The following is a 17,764-nucleotide window of genomic DNA, read 5'->3' on the forward strand; positions in this document are numbered from 1 at the left end:
TGTTTAGGAGTGGCGGAAGAATCCGTAAATCATATGCCAGTGTACCTGGTGTTATAAAGTCTCTTTCTTATGATTGCTTACGTCCCAATGTTTTATTTTACATTTGTAACTCAGTATTTAGTGCTCCTCCTTCTGCAAACAAATTAAGATAAAATAAACTCAAAAGTGTCTTATATAAAGCAACTTCAAACCACAAATTTTCTAGGCAACCATCTTAGCAAAAAAGAACATCCGATAAGGCTGAAAACATTGTATCCAAAGTGCAAATAGATACGAAGATGTTGTAAGCAACTGGACCTTAGCCACGAAGCATCTGCACTCAGAAATGTGGGGAAAAGGTACTTAGCACAAGATCAGCACATAACTGTTATTTGAAGTTGAACCTAAAAATAAATCTGTAGTGATTTACTGCCCTATCTCGGCAATACTTCTAAGTGGCCAGCCCTCTTTCACACTATGATGAAATCAGAATAATAGTCACCCCTCCTAATAGGGATTACGACAGTATTTTTCTTAAATACTATGATTATATAATGGTCTATAAAATAATGCACCATTAATAACTACCCAATCTTCCCTCCCCAAATCAGATTCATATTGTTGAAGGCTGGGCAGAATATGAGCAAAAAGATAAAATATGATTTAATGTACTGCTTGGGGTGTACTGTTTTAAATGCTTTACTTAGTCCTTATTTAGTTCTTACAGTAGCTTGATAAAGTGGGTTCTTTTTCCCCATGTTACAGACGATGAAATTGAGGCTCATGGAGATGAAGTGACTTCTGCCCTCACAGCAGAGCCTAGATTCAGGCACTAACTCTACACTGTGTGTGCTCTCTACCGGGACACCGCTGGCCCAAACGCTTGCGTAACTCCAAGTTACAATCAGTATTCTTCATCGCCTCTTTCTCAAGTGTTTCTGAAATGTTCTCTCTTCTACTGCTCAGCTCTCAAACCAGAAAATCCACAATTTTTATGTGAAAAGGGCAAAAAAAAGCATTCATCCAAGATGCAGTCTGGTTTTATGTCTACTACCTTAGAGCTTACACTTTGGGTAGAAGAATCATGGAAATTTACATTTACCACTGCTTCCCATGAACAATTAGCAACAGGGTATTTTCTAATTTGCCTGTATTTTTTTTTTTTCTGTTTTTTAGAAGCATTGCCAGTTTTTATATTTCCAATCAAATTTCATTTTCCAAGTATCATCCTCCCTCAAGGATTTTTGAACCTTTAAGCCCTCTCACAGTGTGGAGTTTGAAGGTGGGGAGTTGATTATTCCCTTTTCTTCACTGTTTATCTTGGTGCAATCATTACAGAGGTCTTTCTCAAAGCATCTTGAAATTTAATTTGCGTTTCTGGTTCCTAGGATGGCCATGCTCTCTATCCTTCAAGGCATTTAAGAGGTCAACCAAAGCAAGTGTGAACTGCAGAAGCAGGAGGCTGAGTCGCACCACTGGTGTACTTTTTAAGGAATTCCAGTTAATCAGAACGCCATTCTCCCCGGAATACCCAGGGCTATTATTCTTGAGGCCAGTCATATTATTGTAACAGTTACAGAGTATTTGGAGTATCAGAAGCATCCTATGAGTGAAGAAAAGCCCCACAGTTGATTTGATAATGTTTTATTCTCCTCTTTTTCTATTGGCATGTTCTTTATATGCCCTCAATAAATATTAAACACTCAAACAACCCTCTCTCTTAGGGTGGCAAGCAAACCTTTAGAATGTCGAAACAGCAGAGCGAGGAACAATGCACCTAATTGAAATGACAGGGTAATTTGGAAAATAAAATTGAGTTGCTGCAAATCCCAAATTCCAGGATAAAAATGTTTATATTCACTCAAATGCAGATTGTTACTGGCTTTGAATAATTATGAGAATAAAAAAATACTTGAACACCAACAATACACTTGATGGGCTTAGAACAAGCCCAGTCTACACGTCTCTAATATTTTGTGCAAGGAAGTGCAGGGCACCACGAGCCTGATACTTTTCTTGGTGGTTTTGTTTTGAACACAGCTTATAAAAATGCCCCCATATGGAGAAGCAATAGGCCAGGGCCCCAAATCTACAACCAGCGTTCAAAATGTCATGAACAAGCTTCTTGGGAAAATTTTTAACACATTAAGTCAGGGACAGGGAAGCACACTGAAAGAAATGAAGGGGTTAAATGATTTTGCTACTCAATAGCTTATATTCCCCCTCAAAGATATTCATGTAGCACCGAGATCGATTCAAAATGTAAAGTTTCTGATTCTCTCTGGCAGAAGCTAGAGCCAAGAAAACGATGACAATTAAAATGAAAGCGGGAAAACGCACTGGCACCTGGAATTACGAAATGCTAACACGTAATGACTCTGTAAGAGATGATATTTATCTGTACATGGAGGGCAATCTTATTACTTACACAGGCTGTGCCCCTTCTGGCAGAGACGCCACCCGTGTCTCGCAAAGATAAATTCCATATGCTCTGTAGAGTTATAGCATATTTCCCATAAATAATGTATACAATAGACTGTAAATAAATAATACATTTATCTGAACTGTTCAAGAGTGAAGGGCAGGGTGGTTACTATGAGACTGAGTCTCTGATGAATGAACAATTTCAAATAAATGTAACGTCCAATGGTGAGTTAGCACGAAGTTCTTACACTAAAATATTCTTCAGCGGGGGTTTTAAAACAATTCTGGATCTGGTGGGAACTTTCAAGTAAATGTTCCAACTAAAGGCAAAATGCCCAATTCAATTTACTGCTAAGGTTTCTATTCTGATTATAGCATCATTGCTAATAGCATTTTACCTATTAGCTGCATTTCTTAATTCTCTCTGTACGCTACTATTTTTGAAGATCAATAAAATGACTAGGTTGAAAATGCCACGTATGAGTTTCTGTTCTGTGAAATGCACAGCGATTTTTTGTTTTTTCTTTGTGAGTGAATAGTTTTAATATTGCAGTGAATAAAAAAGAAGGCTAGGGAAAAAAATTCAAACAGAACCCGTGTACACTGGGTAGTTGCTACGACTTTATACTGTAAAAATGGTTAGTCGCCACCCCCAAAGCATCTCCCTTTTGAAGCCCTGTAGACGCATGGACTATTTCCACTTCTTGTAAATAGTGGAAGCATGCGTTTAGAACCTCAGACATCGCACACCATTTAGGATGAAATTAAGTTTTCAGATCACTAAGGAATAGCCCCTGAATCACAGAAAACACTATAGGTCACAGTTAATTATATCTTGTCTAACAAATTAAAGTTAACATTTGAGAACACATCCAAATAGTAACGCAGACATGCAGAGGAGTTTTATTGTCAAAGAAATTCTTATTCATTCAGCTTCTAATATTTTTAAAAGAAGAGCGAGAAGCCTTTTACAAGTTGGGATGGGATAAGAAAACTGGGTTTACATCAAATTGCTTCCTTCATCGTCCTTTTGATGACTACGTCGGTTTCATTACAAACTTCATTTTCCAGAGTTTCATAATAGCCATAAACACACTTGACTTTAAAGAGTTTCTATGGGACATAATGTGAATGCAAATGCAGAATAAAATGTAAATCATGGAGGTCTGGGACCAAATATGGACTATCAGTTAAGAATCCAGTCACTGAAAACAAACATTTAGGCCTTAAGAGGAAGAACACAAAGAGGCTGATATGAATCTTTATATCAAATGTTCACAGCCCTAGGGAAGGCAAACAAGAATAACAGTTTTGGGTTTCTCACCGGATTGTAAAAGCACAGGTTGGGAATATCTGATGAATTTGGTCTCTATTCATTCCTCTTCTAAAGTGACTAACATTTTTCATCTTCTCAGGAAAATAGACCCACGTGTGGGTGGATAACCCACAAGGTACTGAAACAGGGAAATGGGACCTGGGAAACAAGTTCAAGTTCAAACCTCAGGCCTAGGGGGCCTGCCAGTCGGTGGGGAAGAGGTGATCGGAAAAAGAAAGAGCTCTCTGGTCCTGTCCTGCTGAATAACAACCAACAACCCGGGTATTTACAACCAATGAATAATGAACATGCTATCATGTTGTGTTGGAAAGTGTACGGAAAAAACCTAAAGAAATGGGAATTCCTCAGCAACGATTAATTTCAAGTTAGCATATGCTGTCGGGGAACAACACTGCTATCACTCAAAACGTCAATGATTTACTTCCTCCTATCTTCTAAATGAGTCAGAATCATACACATTTAAATCGATGGTAACATTTAAGACTTGGTATTGTGTCAAAATGAAGGGGGGAAAAAGACTATAAAATGTTGCTTAAACTTGTTAAACTCATAAAAAGTTGCAGTGATTTTAAAAGTATTACTTGGTAAACTTATTTATAGGTACAGCATTTCCCTTCTGTGGAAAAATAACGATTTCACTTAAGTTTTTTAAAGACCCATGCATAACACTTCACACTCAAGGTTCTTTGCCTCATGATTATAAATCCTATTAATTGTAAATGGAGTCCTGAAGGCTATTAAGGAAAGAATCCATTGTAGAAATATATTTTTGAGGATTATAAATAATGCAGAATTTATTTTCTCAACTTATTTCTCCTGCATGAGTTCATGCCATACACAGTGGTGCACGGAAGAAGCCAGAGTGTGGTTACTGCATCTTAAAGAGAGTTAATGACTTAGTTCTGGCTATAATTTATGTTTAACTGTATATACTCACGATACCAAAAAACAACTGGTGTATAATTCAATAAATGTAGAAATAAGCTTTTTTTTTTTTCTCAACAGAGAATAAACTCTTTATGATATGTTTTAGTCAATTTTAGGAATTCTGATCCAAGAAGTCCAGAAATATAAAATAATTTCAAAAGACTGGCACTCTCATATTTTCCTTTAACAAGAATGCATTTCCTAGAGTAAGAAATGCTATTTGGGAAAAAAAAAAAAAAAGTGTTCAGAGAGTGTGTAGCAAAGTGTTGCCAATTGCTTTAATTCTGCACACATGAATGCATTAAATTGATTGAAATTGGATTCTAGTGACAAATATTTAAATGAATATATTCTCACATATTTCACATGGTATCTTTTACACCATTTATTAAAATGTCAAATTCATAAGTGTGGGAAATCCAGCAATTGCCCGATGTAGGTCTGCTTTCTAGAGTGGCTGCTTTAGACTCCAAAAAGCTTTCTCCAATTCCCATAATCCTGAAATCACGGTACGTTAAATTAAGAATACAGTGAGGGAGACTTTTTATCCTTTACCCGACACAAACACACTCATCTGCTTGAGTTTTTCAAAACCGATTTTATATACGTGAGGTATATTCACAGATATTAAATAAAATATTCAAACTTTTACTGGTTCCCCAAAGTCAAATTTTGGAATTATTATTTAAATTCAAGGTGGGAGACTGTATATGCTGTTTGGACCCTAACCTTTTAAACAGGTACAATATCCTGATGTTTCCTGCTGAATAAGAACCCCCGCCCTACGTGATTTAGAGCAGGGTTCTTTCACTTGGGATTTTGGAAACCTTTAGGCCTAACATCTGCACAACTGTCAGCTACACGGTGTCATGTGCATTCTGTTTTTATTTCTTTATTTGTAAAAGAATACTTTGCCAAAGTTTTGATGTCATTTTTCAACGTGAAATTAATTTTTTGCACTCAGGAGACCTGGCAAAAATATTTGCTTCAAAGATAACCTAAATTCAAGTACGACTTTGGTACAAATCTGACAGCTATCATAACCCCAAAAAAGGCCATGTAAAATGCTACGGTTGCAAACATTTAAGACTGTGTAACAAAAATGACTGAGAACGGTATCCGTTTACTATCCTTCAACTATTTCCCTGACAGTGGAGTCAAATAATGTTGAATTATAGACCCTCCTACAGGAAGTCTTATTTTGTGTTCATTTTTTGATCATTACCCTGCTAGTCCCTATAGGAATTTGGCCACATGCCGACTTTTCTTTAAAAGTGTCTGTATACATACTTGGGTTGTGTTGGATGATTAAATGATCATTTATTAAAACTTAAGCATTTCACATTTGTTTGACATATTTACGTTTCAGAAGAAAATATTGCTAGTGTGATGGCAAGTGTAAGGTTACCAATATGGAAATACTTCCCTGGAACTCATCTGACAGCATTTTCGTTTCTAAACTGTCTTAATACAACTGCTTATGCATTCTTCACAGTTTGTCCACCGCCACCTGTGACCGAAGGTAAGCTAGTTTCACAACAGAAGGCCCCATGTTAACATGGTAACCCTCTTGCCTATCTGCTTGGCCTTAAAAAACTGAAGTTTCTGCTATGGGACCACAAATAGTCTTTGTTTTTAAAAGTATGGAGTTTTACTGCATAATTTTCTCCTCCGTCACCCGGCAACAGCTGTGTTTTAAATCTTTCGGACTATGACAAACATTTTAACATTTAAACATATGAGTGTTTGAAAACATAATGATTTAAAATTTGTTTATTTTCAAAGTTGGGCAATTATAACATGATGTTTCAATGACTTTTTTGAAAGCAGCCCCATATTTTAATGCCTTTTTTTTTCTTCCTCCTCTTTCTCTTCTTCTTCTACTATTTAAGTTTCTCCATGTTTTCTAATCAAAGTCTACAGGACCGATGGCCATAGTCTATGTATTTCCAAATCGTGAGCAATGGAATCATTCTGGTGGGAGAGGAATTGCTATTTCAGTGACCTATTGCCACAGAGCTGGTTAAAACACTGAACAATAGTTACTGTTAGGGGGCTTTACTTTGTACAAAGTAGCGTTAGTATCATTGCTTTCCATTAACCAGCAAACATGCACTGGGGACTTCCATCGAGAAAGAGACAGAAGCCAGGAAAAGGGAATAACTTTTGTAATATTAGCATTTAGACTTCGAGACACTGGACAATGTAACTGATCTCAACTATGGGCATATACTCTGTACTTTATTTTTTTCCTCGGATGTTTTTGAAGTGCCCCTCCTAAGAATCAATACATCACTAATCTGACATTCACACATAAACACACACACAAAGCCAGCCAGAAAACAACAGTAAAAACACACCTGGTAAACAACTACCTTTTAAATCAAAGGATATTAAGCAATAAAGAGCCTAGAATGAACATCCCAATTAGCCCCTGTAGTGACAGGCAGTCAACACCTTATTATTTAATCATTAAAGAGAATCTTGCCATAATTTCCCTTTGACATATTTCAAAAAGGAATAAAGTACCCCACACGACCCACAACAACAATCAAAAGTGAAGTTAGACCATTCTAAGACCCCATTGCTTGCAAGCCCTGTGGACTGAGAGGTTCCAGGATTAAGGCATTAAGTGAGAAGCTCTAAAGTATTTACAATTTAAATAAGGTGTGTCTATGTGTAAGCATTTAGAAACTACCTGACAAAGGGACCATTTTCCTGACCCTCGCTGTTTGTGTCCCGCTTCCTTACTGGATGAAAATAAACGGCTTGCATTCCTAGTATTAGTAAATATCCCAGGGCCTCATCTATTTTTTTTTTTCCCCTAAAGCAGCAGATCCAATTCATCAAGAACATTAGGCCTCCCCATCCTCATTCCTGAGAAACACCTTCCAAAAAGAGAGAGTTTAAATCTCCCTTGGAGGCATCCCCACTCCACTTTGCAGAGAGGGGGTGTTTTCAACCAAGTCCAAGTTCAGTTGTAAGAATTTTATCTCCAACTATGCTTTAGAAACAACATTCCCGACTCTTCAAATAAAACCGTCACCACCTGGGTTCCCTGACCCACTGGGGAACCAAAGCGCTCTGGCCCAGGGCCGCCCCGGATCCCCGAGGCCCGGAAGCCTGGCGCTCTCCAGCCTGGGCCGCGCAGCCCCGGCGGCGGTCCCCCCTCCCCGGGGAGCCCAGCAGCACTTGGCATTTAACCTGCCTGGCGAGCGTGGCTTTCTGGTTCCATCTCCGCGAGCGACATTACTTCTCCCCAGATGTCAGGGACAAATCTGGATTAACATGCAACAGGGCGCCCTGTGCAGCCCGCCAGCCCCCGCCCAGGAGCTGTTAAATGCAGATTCAGCCGAGGACCCCCCGGAGAGCTGCTGTTGAATAAAAATTGTAATCCACAGGGACAGTTCCTTTGCCTTCCACTGTTTGTGGGAGAACCCGGGTTGATGCCGGAGCACAGGCCCAGCTAGACCCGCTCCCTGCGAGCAGGCCTGGCAGCCCCGGGTGGCGACCTCTGGGGCCGGGGAGCCTAGCTCCTCTCTCCACTCCCTCTCGACTCGTTCTTGGAGTGGAAAATGCTTAGACTCAAGGAGTGGCGAGCAACAGACAGCCCTGGGAAAGAAGACTTCACTCGACAGCCCCTTCCAGGAGCGCGGCCTAAAGCCTGGCGTCTGGGTAGCCGGGTTCTTCCCCGCCTAACCCCTCTCGGCGCCCCCGGTTCCACCCTGGGTCCCTCAGACACGAGCCCCGCCTCCCCTCGCGCCGCGCCCTTCTCCACCGCCAACCAGGCTCAGCTCTGGCCTCGACGCCTCACACGGTGGCCCCCTCTGCGCCAGGCCGACGCCTGGGGTCGCAGCCGGGCCCTCGCCCCTTGCCGAGGCTCGGAAGCCCCCGCTTCTCCTTCGCTGCCCCCAGGCTCCGGGGCGTCGGGTGCATCCGTGCGGAGCGGGGAGGCTGGCCGTCGGGAGAGGGCGCCCGGGAGGCCTGCGCCCGTGGGATGGGGCTCTCGGGCCTGGGACCTCGGGATCTGGGAGTGAAGGGAGGGGGACGATGGTGGTGGGGTGGGGGAGAGCGAGCTTATGGTTTATGGCTTATGGCTTCTACTGGCGTCTTAATCTGATAAGAGGAGGAAGAAGAAGAAAAAAACAAACCAACAATACTACAAGGCCAAGTAGATTTCCACAGACTTAGCCCTCCCGGAAACCGGCTGGTATCAAAGTCGGGGATCCCAGGTTCTGTGCGGGTGGCAGCCTTCGCGCCCTCTGAGGGAAAAAGTAAAATAAACTGGGCCTCCAGCAGGGCCCTAGAGACAGAGGGGTTAATGAGCTAACGAGTCCCCGCGCTCGCACCACACCTGAAGCATCCAGTGCCGCAGCGCACCCTCTGCCGGGGCTCAAACTGGCTGGGCCACATTCGCAGACAGGTGGCGAGGCCGTCCTTTCCGGGCTCGGCCCTCAGGGCGCCGCACTAGGGGTCCAGCTCCCCCGGGGACCCGAGATCCGGCTCCAGTTGGGAGCACTGGCGCCTACGAGGGGGCCCTGGTGCCTCGTCCCTCAGTCCCCACTTCCCTGGACAGGGAACTCCACCGCGCTGCCGAGGCAACGTCCCGCGTGCGCCCCGCGACCTGGGCTTCCCTTTCCAAAGGGAGCGCAGGCACACTCGCTCCCGGCTCCTGGGAAGCGGACCATTCGCAAGCACGGACTCAGGCTTGCTGCCCTCCGTCCGACCAACGGAGACCGGGGAGAGCCCGAGGGGTCACGCGAGCGCGCCCACGCGCACAGGCCATCCGGGCCACGAGCTCAGCCGGAGCTTCGAAGCCCACTCGTAAGCGGCGGGACCGGACGCACGCTGCTCATTTTCGAGGTGGGGGAGGAGAGTAAGAGTGAATTTTCACCCAAGACAACTGCCTACCAATCTGCCTGTCTCAAATAAAGGCAATTGAGTAACAAAAGTTTACCGAAGGAGTAGGGGGAGAACCCAGTGATGTTTCATCAGTTTTGTATCCCCCGCCCCAAGCACCCATAACTTTGGTCCTTCATCTTTGACTTTAATAAAATAATGATTCGTTGAGAAAATGGGGTATAAATCTTCATTTTGGAGGCAATTAAAGTGTTGATTTCATTTGTGCCCCTAAGCGATTCTTGTAATTTGCTCAAATAGCTTTATGTACCCAGCACTCCGGAGCTTTTAGAATCCCATTTTCTAGTTAGGCTTGTTGGATTACAATTTTTATTCAACAGCAGCTACCCGAGGGTTCCTCAGCGGAATCAGCATTTAACAGCTCCCGGGCGAGGGCTGGCGGCCTGAACCAGGCGGGAGGCCCGGCGGCCCGCGGGGCCGGGGCCGAGAGCCGCCTGCAGGGTTCCCACCTCGGCCGGGCCGCGCCGGGATTGCGCCGGCTGCCTGTTCCGTGCACTCGTCTACACTGCCGAAAGTTTGCAACTTGCCAAAGAGTAGAAAAGACCCGGCTCGTTGGCGCTCTTAAAGCTCAGCTTTGCCTGCCCTCCACTCTTTCGTGGGGAAAGGAGGGATTCAGCCTCCGCCGCGGGGTCACCCAGAAAAGTCCAAGCTGGGAATTTTAAGGGGGTGATGTGGAGAGAAGCAAACTTTAGGAGGACACCAAGACGGAGGAGTCGGGCACTCCGGCAAGGACTCTGCAAGACAGCCGCCCAAGCGTGATCATGGCAGGGTTTGCAAAGGAAAACCTCTGTATGACTGGCTGTCCTTTGGCTTAACAAAGGCAGGCTGATCTCTCCCCCAAGACGGGACTCACGTGCCAAGTCAGAAAGAGAAACAACTCTGGGCCTTCACTTATGTGTGGAGAGGCGCAGGAGGCCCGCAACCCAACTCTCCAGACGCGCTGCAACAATTCGCAACCAAGAGCTGTCCTGAGCCCTGTTTCATCTCACCCACTCCTCACGTTTTCACTTTCATGGCATTTTTGCAATTCCTTAGGGCCAATCCAGAGATACGGCGACAGGAGAGAGAGAAAGAGGGGGAGAGAGGGAGAGAGAGAGACTGGGAGGAAACAGTGGTGTTGGGGTGAGAGAGAGAGAGAGAAATCCCCCCCCCCCCAGCCACTCCAAATAAAAGTCGTCCCCACTTAGCAACGCAGCGGAAGAAGGGCCTGCAGGGAGGACGAGCGAGGAGGGGGCGAAGCAGGCAGAGGCCGGCAGTTGAGAGCAGGGCGGCGCGAGGTCCCCCACCCGCCACACCGAGGGAGTCACCGGGGTGCCTCTGACGCTGACACTTCCAAAAGCTGCCAACCCAGAGGGCCCAGAGCACGTACCAGCTGGAGGATGAGTGGAAAGGAGGAGGAGAAACGTCCATATTTATCTGTTTTTATAACCTCGGCCTGGTCTTATTTTTTCTATTAAGTACAATAAAATGGGCGAGCTTGCAGCGGGCACTGCACAAAGCAATGTTCAGTGAGGTCTAGAAGCGTTCGGCCGAGGAAAACTGACAAGACAGGCTAATGAACCGTATAGACAGGGAGAAAATAGCCAGCATTTGCTAGATTTCAAACCCTCCCTCTCTCTCTTAGACCACCTATCTTGGATTTATTCCTAATAAAATAAGAAATAAGCAGACCCTACACTTTTCTTTTCTTTGAGATAGAAGGGGGGGTGGAAATGCTCCAGAACAAAGCCCTACAATCAGAGGCGGTCACTGGCAGTGAACACTCCCATTATTATAGAGGGTAAATAAAATAAAGACAAAAATTAAAAGCGACAAGAAACAGGTCAAGTTTGCAGGCAAAGCTTTTACAAGCTCATCTCTCCAGGTCGAATCCCAGAGCCAGCCTTAATGAAGCAATAATAGCCACATTATTCAAAAATTTTCATTTCGATGGAAATGTATCTAAAAGGGACTTAATCATATGCAAATAATAAAAGGAGGTGGTAGTGACCCAGCAAGCAATATGCATACAGATTTTTTTTTCCCAGGGATGTTGAAATTGAAAAGCGCATACCTGGTCGGTTAGATTTGCTGATCTTGTTATATCTTCACTGTCTGATTTTGATCCTCCTTCTCTATCGTCTATCACCAAATCGATAGGCATTTTCCCTTTCAAACAGCTAATATACCGGTGGCAGAAATTGTCACATAATTCGTGTACCTACATTATGACAGAAATAAAAAAAATGGAAATATAATCAGGAGTTCATAAATGACATTGACAAGTGCAGTCCACCCCCCTTGTGAGATCCAAACTTCCAAATAGGGGAAACACAGGGCAATTGTCCTCCAGAGACCCCCAGATGCATCCAGAATTAGGAATAACTTTCTTTTCTTGCAAAATAGAGATATCCCAGAAAATTGACAGTGACAAGATGATTCACAGGCTACACCATATTCAACACCCGTGTTAAATTCATCTGCTCCCAGGGCTGTGGCCATTAGAGAGGTGACCTGCGTGGGTGACATTTAAGGTAAACTATTTAATTTCGTCCAGTTACTTTATCATAAATCCTTTTCCAACATGTCTAATAACAAACTATATGTATGTATATTCTCCAAAGGACCAATACTGTGTTGGCATAGGACATATGCCTGACAACCCAAGTCCTAATAACATTTGTAATTAGGGTTTCCATCCATAAGAGGCATATTTTAGGATGCTTCCTTAAAAAAGGGGGGGGAGGGGGGCTCATGATACGGGAGAAAAAAACCCTACAGCCACAAAAATGTATCTAATTGATTTCTTTTTTTAGGAAAAAGAATGCTTCAAAATATTTAGGTGTAAGTAGAGTGGTCTCTTACAGGACCCAGGCAACAATGACATGCAAAAATTCCCAAGGAACCCTAGTGTGCTTGCAATTTAATGGTAGTTTGAATTATAATACATTAAGTTTTTATTGCTGAGATTTACAGAATATCTAGCAAAATCACGTTATTCCACACCCCTTCTTGAGTGTGAAGGTGGGGTGTGTGTGCAGGAGTCCCAGATTCAAGAAATTGACACAACTATCAACTCTGCTTTGTCTCTGCAAAATGTTTCAAGTGCCTCCCCCACCACCTCTTCTAGATTCCCTGCCCACTCCTCCTCCTCCCTCTCCGCCTCTCCTCTGTGTCTGACCTGCCGCTGCTCTCAGACTGTCTTCCAGAAACTCACTAAAACTAAACAAAACTCTCCCCTCCCAGTGGTAGTGAAGAAAAGGAGGAAGAGGAAGAGAAGAGACCACAGAGGTATAACCTGTGAAGCAAACTCACAACAGCATTCTACACATCAAAGGGGATGCATAGAATTGCAACTGTTTATACAAAGCCAGCAAGGTATTAAGAATGAATACAAGGCTGGGGCGTTTGTGATCCCGGTTTTAGTGGCTGAAATTGTAATTAAACTGCAAAGAGAAATGGACGTTAAGATTGGCCTTGACACTAATTACCAGAGAGAAAGACATTTATGCAAATGTCCCAGAAGCCTGAACTTCAGCCATTCTGAACCCTCCCCTTCTGTGTGTTGGGGTGCAGAGGGGAGTAAAAGGAGAAAAAGCTAGAGAAATTACCTTCTCTAATTCCAACAGATGAAACCTTAATACTTGTATGGCTTGAATCATCTGCAAAGATACAAAAAGAATGAGCACCCCAGTCCTAGTTTGCAGAAAATTGGCTGTCACAGCTCTAACATCTCCAGCCCACCCCTCCCCCCAGTAAATAGAGTTATTTTGATTTATGGCAATAACACTAAAACTTAACAGCAGCGACTGGGTACCATCTAGAGGTTTATATTTCTTAAGGAGGAAAAAAAATAGCTAAAACAACAACAAAGCATTTAAGTGGGGGTCGTAAACACTCTCTTCCCCCACGACTCCCCCTTGTCTCAGCCCCACTGCCCCTACCCCCACCCCCCAAAGGGCTGCATCCCTCGGCTAGGTGTTTCTTTGGAAGGAGCGCACCGAGAATATCCCAACAGCCCCCAAACTGTGGCTTTTCACACTGCCAAGTTTCCACTGCCTTCCGCACACCTTTCAGACACACTGGTGGTTGGGGGGCTCGGGCCCAGTTGCTGCCCTCGTGACGCGACTTTGAGGGCTGGGAAGTCCGCAAAGTTTAAGCACACACGCTGACAGGCCCGGAGATAAATCCCCGCGCTGATTAGAGCCGCGCTGCCCGGCTGTCATAAAAAACAAAAGCTCGCGTTTCCCCCGCGCCGGCTCGCCCGGCCCCTCTCGAGGTGAATTTATTTCCCCGGGACCTTGTCCCGGACCACTTGCCGGTGGATGGAAAGCTCTGCAGCCCACTTGCAACTACGGCAAGACCCATCTAGAAACCTCAGGGCTCTCAAAGCAAAGCTTGGGGGGAGGGGGGTCTTGGGGGGGAGGGAAGATGTGGGGGAAGGGAGTGAGGGGTCCGCTCTTACCAAGTTATCCAGTTCTGGATTAGAAGAAAATAGAGGTTTTTCTGCGCGAATCTAAATGCAAGTGAGAAGGAGAGGGGAGAGGGAGGGGAGAGGGGGGGAAAGAAAGAAACATTTGAAATCTGGTTGCCTTCCTAGTTTCTTGCCTCATTACAAGATCGGGGGCAGGATGTAACCTCCGGGACAGACTCGGTGACACCGAGTTCGTCCCGCGCAGAAACCCTTCAATGTGAGTCAAACAAGCCAAAAACAAGCCCAGAGCTCAGGGTTACTTCTCCCAGCAACTGTGCTTCTAGAGATCACTGCCCAGCTCGCCCGGTCCCAGGCAGCTCCTGCGCGATGGGTTTGGGGCTGCACTTTACAGAGTGAGCTTTCTGCGTCGGGTTGGGGAGCGGAAGTGGGTGAGAATATGGGTGATTTGGGGCCGTCCGCAAACAGACACTCATTTAGGAGGAAAAGTTCAGGGAAGATGTAACAGGCCTGGCTTAGGGCGGACTGTTGGCTGGTTACTTTTCAAAATGTGCTGGGTCAGGGGAGGGAGGTTTGGGTTTTTTTTTTTTTCTTTTACTTTTGAAACATTGATTTTGCTGACCTGTTTGGCGAACACGGCTATATCTTCATTGAATGACTCTGAGGAGCAGACGTCCCCGCCCGCCACCCCCGGCTCGCGGGGGGTACAAGTAGCTAATTCACATTTCTCAAAAATCAGTGCTAAGAGAGGGAAGAGGGGGTGTCTGCAAGAAAATACAACAGTCACAAACAACACAATGGTTAGTCCCGCGTCAGTGAGAAAAAAAAAAAGGTGACCAAGAAAAACAGCCGGAGGAGCTCAAGGCAGGGACCCCCCTCCCTGAATTTGTCATCTACTTGTTCCCCTTTCCCCCCTCAACCCCCCCCCAGGTGACTGCTCACCTCCCCTTTCCTCCTTGGGCCCCCCGAAGTCGGAGGCCCTAAGCCATAGACCGTATCTGAGGATTGGTTCAGCATATCTGGCCGGAGAAATTGGTAACATTTGCTAAGAATAAAACCCAAGCGGTTCCAGCAGCCATTTTGAATTAAGTTTCCCACCCCGACAAGCCCTCGTCCCTCCGCTGAGCATCCAGGACCTGGAAGAGGAGAAAGGCGCTGGGCGCACGGGTCGGGGAAGCGCGTTCAAATGGGTTCCTGCAAGGCCGCCTCGCCCAGCCCAAGGCTCTGGGGATCTTGGTGGCAGGAGCTCAGCTAACTTGGGGAAAAGACCTCTCTGGCTGCAGGACCTAGTGTCAGAGGGCTGCCTTTCCCGATCCCGACCCCACGGCCCTCGGAGAGCAGGAGGGCTCCTGCTCGGCTGCCTGCACACTTCCCTCCCTTCGCCGATGGCCTCCTCCGCCCCCTAAAGAAAGTTCCCTCAAATGTTCCTGCGGTCAAGCCTTTCATTTTGTCCCTGCGGAATGGCAAAGCAGCTAGCATTTCTAGGGGCCTAGATGTCGCCTATCTCAGCCCATTTAAAAAAAAAAAAAGGCTTCTAATGCTCAAGAAGGTGTCTCAAGTCTTTTATTAGCTCTCACAGCCCAGCTGGGAATTTAACAGTTTGGGGTCCTTTTCAAAGCTTCCCCAAATGTTCTGCCCCAGAGACTAAACCATTTGCAGTTAACGCTGCGGAGAGGACGCTGGGATTTAAGCAAGCCCATCGCATAAGGGACCAGAAGATAAAGCAGAAAGGGTTTTCAGCCCTGGACGGTCAGTGTTGCCTGATTTTTTTTCCCAAAAGGATAAATAAATAGAAAGAAAAGTTGCTGCCAATTAAAAAGAGATCCTCAAATGCATCAGCACACAGTAGGCACAAATGACTTTCAAAGGGTTTTACTAGTCCAGGGTCGAACCGGAGGGCGGGGGAGAACCCGGTGTGAACAGCAGCCGGAAGACAACGCCGGCCCGAGAGCACCCGGCTTCTACTTCTAAATCCTGCAGGTTTCGCCTTTGAACACAAGTACGAAAACGGCTAGAAGTTTCCTAAGGTCTGCAACAATTCAGAGCAAGCTCCTCTCCTTGACTACAGTGGCCCGACCTCCTCAATGCAAAGCCTGTTTCCCCTTGCCTGACCTGCAACTGTCCTCCCCTGATTTTATTGTGCGGTGGCAGAGCCAGCATACGGTTGCTGAGTAAACTTAGCAAGTCAGAACAATCAGTGGCTTAAAAGATTTTCCTTGAAACTAAAAGTTTCGTTCCAACACAAAGGCGCCTGCATTTAGAAACCCCAAACACTCTCCCAGCGAAATCGAGCGAGTGAGGACTCCAACCCGCTGAGCTACGGAGCGGAGCCAGGGTCTGGGGAGACAAGGGACCTCTGGCAACTTCTGCACGGCGACCCCTCGGCGGGCATGGCCTCGGCAAAGCGGGGCGCTGGGCAGGCGCGGAGAGTGTGTGGAGCTGGGGTGCAATAGGGATGGCAGGCCGCCTTCCCCTCAGTCTCCATGCAAAGCAGATGAAAAGTCACCAAATAATGTACCTTCAATCCAGAGAGCTCTGGCTTTCCTCTTGCCAAGGGCAAAGGGAAAGAGGGGAAGCATCGCCTCTCAAGTATTTAACTTGCTGCCCGTCGTACCTACCCATAAATGGCATCTTTATCTCTCTTTAAAGCGTCATTGACGGAGGAACCCATGCTGGGAGCCATGGCGTTGGTGTGAGCTGTGTGCGGGTACTGATGCGAGTGCAGAGGAGGCCCGTGGTTCAGGTGGTGGACCGGCTGCATGGACCTGGCCGCGTGCGGGTCCCCATACATCGTGGAGGGGATGCCTACTCCATCCATGCCCCCGTAATGGGGTAGGTCGTCGTACTGCATGACAAACAGGAGAGAAACACGGTTCAGAAGGCCAGGCGGGCAAATGGGGGAACGGCAAGGCACAGGGCTTATATAATGTCAGTCCAGCTGGATCCTTCAACCCGGAATTCGGTGGCCTTGCATCTCTGAAGTTGAGATTTCTTATGTAAAAAATATTTTTTAAAGTACAAATTCTAGGATTCAAGGTGAGACTCGGCTAGGTTGAATGGTCTTGCCCTAACTTGTATCCCTATCAACTAGCCAGAAATTCAGGCTCCTTTGGCAAGGAAGGAAGGAAGAAAGAAGGAAGAAAGGGAGGCATTCTCCCGGAGGGCGGAAGGTAAAACGTGCACGTCTCTAGAGGAGGAAATTCAAAATCACAATAATAAAACGTGCCAGGACAGTGCAGCAAACCTGCCTAGTTTCAGAGCCCCTTCCCATCAGGGGGAATTTAAAAAAGAAAAAAAAAAAGTTACGATGGGAACAGCTAAGCCAAGCACGTGAATTCATACAGGCTTCTCATTTTATTTCCCTGCCAGCGTGGGGTTAGGCAGTCCTGCAAGATACTGCATTCCCTTTGCTTTCCAAGACAAACTCTGCTAAATTATACAAAACTAACTGGCCCCCTTATAAGTGAAACAGAGAAGGGTAGCTTCTCTTGTACATTAGGGTTGAATTTAGACTTGAGCAATATCCCCCCAAAGTTAAAGAAAATCTGTAGTTGGAGCAGTTAGTCTATTTTTCTGCTCTTGTGAACTTTTCCCCCCAGACTAGAAGTCAATGAGGCAAATGTTACTCATCATGTTTAAAGCAAATTTAAAAGCAAATACATATGCAACCCTCCCATCTGCCTCCTGTAGAAAAACTACTTTCATAGTGTGTCATTATTTTGTTGTGTGAAATTTAGCTATTTAGATTTTTCTCATGGCTTCATTTC

General features: G+C 45.5%; 1 protein-coding gene across 3 annotated transcripts in view; it reads right to left on the reverse strand.

The window, feature by feature from the left end:
• Positions 1–17,764, reverse strand: part of MEIS1 (Meis homeobox 1) — a 131,706-nt gene that overhangs the window by 112,223 nt on the left and 1,719 nt on the right. For 2 of the 3 annotated variants that reach the window (XM_010979914.3, XM_010979915.3), the window contains exons 2-6: positions 16,616–16,842; positions 14,620–14,761; positions 14,031–14,081; positions 13,177–13,227; positions 11,640–11,786 (exon numbers count right to left, since the gene is read on the reverse strand). In XM_010979914.3, coding sequence (XP_010978216.1) covers positions 11,640–11,786; positions 13,177–13,227; positions 14,031–14,081; positions 14,620–14,761; positions 16,616–16,842 — 618 coding nt within the window. Of the gene's footprint in view, positions 1–11,639; positions 11,787–13,176; positions 13,228–14,030; positions 14,082–14,619; positions 14,762–16,515; positions 16,586–16,615; positions 16,843–17,764 lie in introns of those variants that run through there. The other variant, XM_064494437.1, reaches the window with a different exon arrangement.

This window comes from Camelus dromedarius, chromosome 15, assembly GCF_036321535.1.
Source record: "Camelus dromedarius isolate mCamDro1 chromosome 15, mCamDro1.pat, whole genome shotgun sequence".
Classification (NCBI taxonomy): Eukaryota; Metazoa; Chordata; class Mammalia; order Artiodactyla; family Camelidae; genus Camelus; species Camelus dromedarius.